Source organism: Zalophus californianus, chromosome 4, assembly GCF_009762305.2.
Source record: "Zalophus californianus isolate mZalCal1 chromosome 4, mZalCal1.pri.v2, whole genome shotgun sequence".
NCBI classification, from domain to species: domain Eukaryota; kingdom Metazoa; phylum Chordata; class Mammalia; order Carnivora; family Otariidae; genus Zalophus; species Zalophus californianus.
The window spans coordinates 118,300,766-118,306,765 of NC_045598.1; the positions used below are offsets into that span (position 1 = coordinate 118,300,766).

The 6,000-nt window shown below is 45.1% G+C and overlaps 1 protein-coding gene across 1 annotated transcript in view; it reads right to left on the reverse strand.

Moving 5' to 3' along the window:
* Window positions 1-5,102, reverse strand: part of BPNT2 (3'(2'), 5'-bisphosphate nucleotidase 2) — a 37,093-nt gene extending 31,991 nt beyond the window's left edge. Inside the window, exon 1 of the mRNA XM_027608412.2 lies at window positions 4,446-5,102. Within this exon, the coding sequence (XP_027464213.1) occupies window positions 4,446-4,835 (390 nt within the window). The 5' untranslated portion in view covers window positions 4,836-5,102. The remainder of the gene's footprint in view (window positions 1-4,445) is intronic.
* Window positions 5,103-6,000: the final 898 nt, after the last annotated feature.

Here is a 6,000-nt window from a genome sequence, read left to right on the forward strand (position 1 = left end):
AGCCAGATATAGATATGCTCTGTAACACCCTTAGAAATTCTCTCATCTCTTTCCAATTCTCTCTTCTCTACAACCATACCCCCGATTTAAAATGTGTCATCTCTCTTGAAAAAACCTCCTAACTAGTTTACTCCCTCCAAACTATTCTCCAAGCATCAACCCCTGAGGCCTTCTAATCATTCAAAATACTGTAGGTTAGTTAAAAGTACACTGTAGTTATACCTCCTATACTGCCTTAATATATAGAATTAAACAGACCTGAGATGATACTAAGACCATGAAGTGAATCTCTCTGCAGGCCTAAAATTATTTTCTAGCTGTCTAAAGTTTGGTAAATTATTTAGCCTCTCCAAGTCTCAATTTCTGTATCTGCAGAATGGAGGCAATTAGCACTTGACTTCCTATACTGTTGTCAAGAGTACATTAATAATGGGAATAAAAAGCTTAAAAGCTTAATTCAGTGCTTGCTACTTACTGAGAACTAAATAAATGTTAGCTAGTAAACCAAGCTGAGTATAACTTTCCCATTGCCTGAGTTCTGGTCCTCATCTCTTGCACAGCCTATTTTAATATACCCCTAACTGGTCTCACTCACCTCCAAATGCCCACAGCCCAAACAAAGCATATTGCAGGCTTCAAGAAAAGTCAGGTAAATCTGGTCTTCTTTAGTACTTTAGGATTAAACTAAAGATCAGGTCCAAACCTCTTTGAGTTTGGCATACCATCCAGACCCTGCTTACCTTCCTCATTTCCTCCAATCATTTCCCCCAATGTGCATCAGATTCAGACCCATCAGGATACTCGAATTTACTATACTACCACTTCTATTGGGCCAGCTCCTTTCAACTTGGTTTTCTTCTGTCTGCGATGCTTATGTCTGCACTAATTATCAAATTACCAGTTATCTAGATTTTAAAGAAGAGGAAACTGCAGCTCAAAGAAGTGAAATGACTGGCCAGGATCACACAGGTGGGTGACTGGCCAAGGCAAGGGTTCCTTTTTTTTTTATAGATTTTATTTATTTGAGAGAGAACGAAAGAGAGAGAGAGACAGAGAGAGAGGTAGAGCACGAGCACACACAGGCAGGGGGAGCAGCAGGCAGAGGGAGAGGGAGAAGCAAGCTCCCCGCTGAGCAGGGAGCCCGACAAGGGGCTCGATCCCAGGACCCTGGGATCATGACCTGAGCCGAAAGCAGACCTTTAACCGACTGAGCCACCCAGGCGCCCCTCAAGGTATGTGTTCTTAGCACTATATTAGCACTTCTCAGACTTTTCCAATGAGCAGTCCTGTTGAGAGAAGAATGTAACTCCCATCCTAGAGGTCAAGGAAAGCATAGACCCAAGACTCTGACCAGCTTGGAATACCATGCTTTAATTTCAAGTAAAATGAATCATTTTCAAAGTCAAAAACTCTGAACAAGTAAAGTTGAGGACATACAGCCTCTCACATTGAGAGCTCCCTGTGCGTTAAACTGAAACTATAAATCCAAGTTTGTATGTTCTGTGGCTATAAATCACTCCAAAAACCTATGGTCAGCCTTCATTTTCATCACTATTCAGAAGGATATAATTAAAGACAGTATCATACAAATGGCTGCAGATACTATTACTTTCTTACAATAAAATCAATCATAGAGTGTTTAAGAAGAGGAGAAAGACTGCCCTAAGGACTCTCCCTAGATCCCTAACATAAGAAAGGCTTAAGACAAAAGGAAATCCAGGGACAAACTTGAGTTTTCTTAGGATAACACTCACTTCTGCAGAGTAAGGCTTCTCAACCAGGGCACCAACTGAAAACTTAGGCTAGATCATTCTTTGTTATGGAGAGCTGTCCTGTGCATTGTGGGCTCTTTACGGTCTACCTACTAGATACCAACAGCATTCCACCCCCAGTTGTGACAAGCAAAAATCTCCAGACTTTGCCAAATGTCCCCCAAGGATAAAACCACTCCCACTTGAGTACTCCAGAGTGTACAGAGATATACATTTGGTATATCCTTGTACTGAGAAGTAAACATCAGGAGAGCTCAAGCCTCTGATTCTAGACAGGAAAATCGTGGGAGAAAATAAGAGACCTCTCCCTATTTGCACAGGGCACCAGGATAAAAGAAGAAAGTATCTGTGGTTTCTCAATGTTAATTTTCCATAAGGAAGTCAACTGAGTGGCATCTGACTTAAATTCCTTAATAAAAAATCCAGGTAAGGCTTCAAAAACAACCAGACATTTAAGACTGTATTCTGGGTGCTGCAGGACAAGAGGGAAGAAAAGAATCCAGGGCTGGTTTCTACTTAGATGACAATATTTGGCCTCTAGTCTAACAACATAGTGAAAGAAGGAGGCAGCTCAACATCACACCACGTTACTTTGACACTGTATAAATGAACATAACCTCCTCTACTCCAGCAGAAGTCCAACACTAAACATATACATGGTGAACATTCAAACAATCACAAGAAAACAAAAAGTTATTTTACATAAAGGCAAAGCCTTCAACATCTGCAATTCTGAAAGCCTAGCTTTTATGTTTAATAAGATGCAGCTCACCACCCTTGGCAGCTATTCCCTCAGCATTTGCTAACAAGTGAGAAAACAAATGCAGAATCCTGTGGAGGTTACCCAAAGCAAAGGGTTTGGTAGGATGGGCTGGAGTTCACATGTGAACACACATACACACACTTCCATGTTTTTGGTACTTAAGAATATTTTTTTTACCCTTAAAAAAAAAATCAACTCTGCTTGATATATTTCATTATTATTGCTTTTTAATCTTCTACAATTTTATGTTTTCCCCCAGGAAATTATACTATAAATTTGAAGTAGCCTCCTAAAGATCTAGCTAAAATGAAGAATTAGATAGTTTATGTAAACTATGGAGTGTCATGAGCCTCAGATTTCCCATCTGTAAATTGGCATAAATAAAATTTACTTCTTAAAGTTGCTGTGGTGATCAAATGAAGTCCTGTGTGGCCATTGTCTGGGTGCCTAAAATACACTCAAGAAATGGTTACCATTTCTACTGTTTTAACTACTCTCCATCAGCTTCTCTGAAACTCCTGTTCCTTCCACACACTGAAAAGAACACGTGTTTGGGAGAAAGAAAATATTTTAGAAGCACATCTTAACATCCATGCAAACACAAGGTTAAGTATTATTTGTGATGATAAAGTAGGGTAGGGCAAAAGAAAAATAAATATTTGGTGTTTCGTTTGAGAATTCTCCTGTCAATTACAGGTGATTGCCAGCACCTCATGATATGAAGCCAATGTTCCTTCCCCTGCAAGAAAAAATTTTTTAAGGAAATAAAAAAAAAAGTAATAAAAAAATGACAGAAAGAGGACAAAAAAAGAACCAAAGCAATAATATGACAGACCAGAGGGAGGGTTACACAAAATAAGTAAATTCTATAATGACAATATTCTCCCAACTCTTCCAATAACAACAGTAAAAGGTCAGATACCTTCCAAGAAGCTGGGGTTTAGATTTCACTGTTTATCTAATTAATAGAATTCCACTGGAAACAATTTTTCTTCCCAGTAGCCAAAATCTACTGTCAGGTGAGTTAACGCTATAACTCATAAAGTGTTGCTACACTATGCTAAGCCCTTCCTCTGGAATTATAACTTTTTTTTTTTTAAGTTTTATTCATTCAAGAGCAGCTCCCCTAAAATGAATTTTAAAAGTATTAATAACAAATTCAAAATTCTGGATTTATCTAAGAAAATGTCAATTCCTTCCCCCAGAAACCTACCCAAATAAAAGGCAAAGGTTCTTCAATTCTCATTCTCTGGAGAAAATACCAGGTAGACGGCTGAAATGAAGTTGCTGGGAAATATACTTCCAAACACTTCTTTAAAGAGCCCCCAAAATACATGCCATTAAGAGATCATTCTACAGCTAAAGTAAATCATGAGCATATCCCCCACAAATGCTCTGCATATTAACAGCTCCCCAACAAGACTTCCACAGTTCTTGGCCCTCAATTAGCTCCTGGTAGGTCCGGCAGAAAACGTGTATTCCATAGTCACAACCCTTCCAGCAATTACATCAAGGAGGGTTAGAAGGCCATGGGGTAGGTTCTAGTCCAACCCCTTCGTTTTAGAAAAGGCCCTGCGGTAAGGAATGAAGTTAACTTTCACAGCCTTTCGGTATCAAGGCCCACCCAGAACCGAGAGCTCCAGCTCCCAGATACAAGCACGAACACATAGCCCGGGAGGGGCCAGAAGGGCAAAGGCTCTGAGTCAGACTACCGGCAACCTCACTCATCTCACCCGCCAGCTGTTTGTACGACCTTGAGCACCTAACTTCGCCTCTCAATTTCCACATCTGCAAAATGGGAGTCAGGACCCCACGACCTGGGGCTGTCGGAGGTGTCAAGGAGCTGGGAACTCGCTCCGAGGCTCCCCCGCTCATCCGCTCCCAGCGCGCCCGGCGCTCGTGGCACCCACCTGCACGTTAGGGAAGGCGGTCTTGAGCAGGTAGAACATCTTGCGGTTGGACAGCACGTCCCCGCTGGTCATCTTGTCCTCGGCTCCCTCACGCGTCTTCCCCTTGGACTTCTCGTGGAGGACATTGCTCTCGCGGACGCGCCTCACTTCGTCGCCGCCGCGAACAGCGGCCAACACGGACACGGCCAGCATCTCGCGGAGGTCCACCGTGCCCCCATCGGCCGCGGCTGCGGGCCCCGCCGCCCCGTCGCCGCCTGGCTCGCCGCCGAGGCCGAAGAGGCTGAAGCGGCCGGCCAGAAAGCCCGAGTACAGGTGGTAGAGCACGCCGAGCCCCAGCAGGCAGAACACGGCCACCCCCAGCGGGGACAGGCGGATGCCCATAGGGGCCATGGCGCGGGAGGCCGGGGCTCGGGGCGGCGGCCCTCACAGGCCTCCCCGCGCCCGCCGCCGCCGCCGCCTCGCTCCCGGGCCGGGCGCCGCGCGTCCTACACCGGCGTCCGCTCGCCGGAGCCCGCGCGCCCCATTGCTCCCTCCAGGGAAAGCCCGAGCCGCGCCGAGAAGCCCTCCGTCGTCGTGCCGCGCGCCCAACTGCCCCCGGCAGCGCGGTCCCGGCTTCTTAGCTGGCCAGCGGGTCCCACTTCCACGTTAGCCAACGGCTACGAGGTGAAAGGGGAGGGTGGGTGTGTATCCGGGTTACGCGGGGGGCGGGGCGGGGTGGGGCGATATAGGCTCCGCCCTCGGGGCTGGGTGACCGTGGGGGCGGGGCGGCGGGCTGCGGGCCCGGGGAGCCGCCGGATTGCTGCTCCTCTTTTAGTCAGGATGGAGCTGTGTTTGGGTTTTTGAATCATTCTTGATTGTGACGGGGCAATTTTCCATGCAGGGAAGGTGCTGAGTGACTCGTGCAATTTTAAATTAAAACTCTCTTCGAACGAAGGTGTATGGCTGACATAAGGTCTAGCCTTTATTTTAGTCTAGACGTCCCATCACTCTCAAGTTATTGACGAACGGAGGAAATTACAAGCCTTTTTCAGAGAGATCGGTATGCTTTTTTCTCCGGCGCTTGTGTAGGTGGACAGAGCCGGTAGCTTTAAATCGCTTCTCTGCCCTGGGAGAGGTGGGCAGTGAACGGTACTGGAGAATTTCACCTGGCTCTTTGGTGTATTGGTCTCTCTGTGGTTATCTAAATGTGCATGCGTTTACATCTGTATGTTTATATAGATTTTTCCCTATACTTCCATCTGCCAGAATATAAATCATCCTTTATGCGACTGAAAAACATGGCTTGATTCTGGACTTTCATAATGAAAGAAAACGCTCGGAGCTTCTCTCATTTCTTTTCTTTTTTTTTTAAGGATACTTTACACGTACTTTACATGAAGATGAAAGGTTTGCGAAAGCCCATTTGATATAAAGATTATCACAGGATGGTCAGTCAATCCAGAATACGTAACCTTTGAGTCAATATAGGCCCTCTAAATGTACTTGCAGAAGCCTGTAACGGATATAACTGCCTTCTATGCCACTTAAATTAGCAGTCATAGTGAATACTTACTAA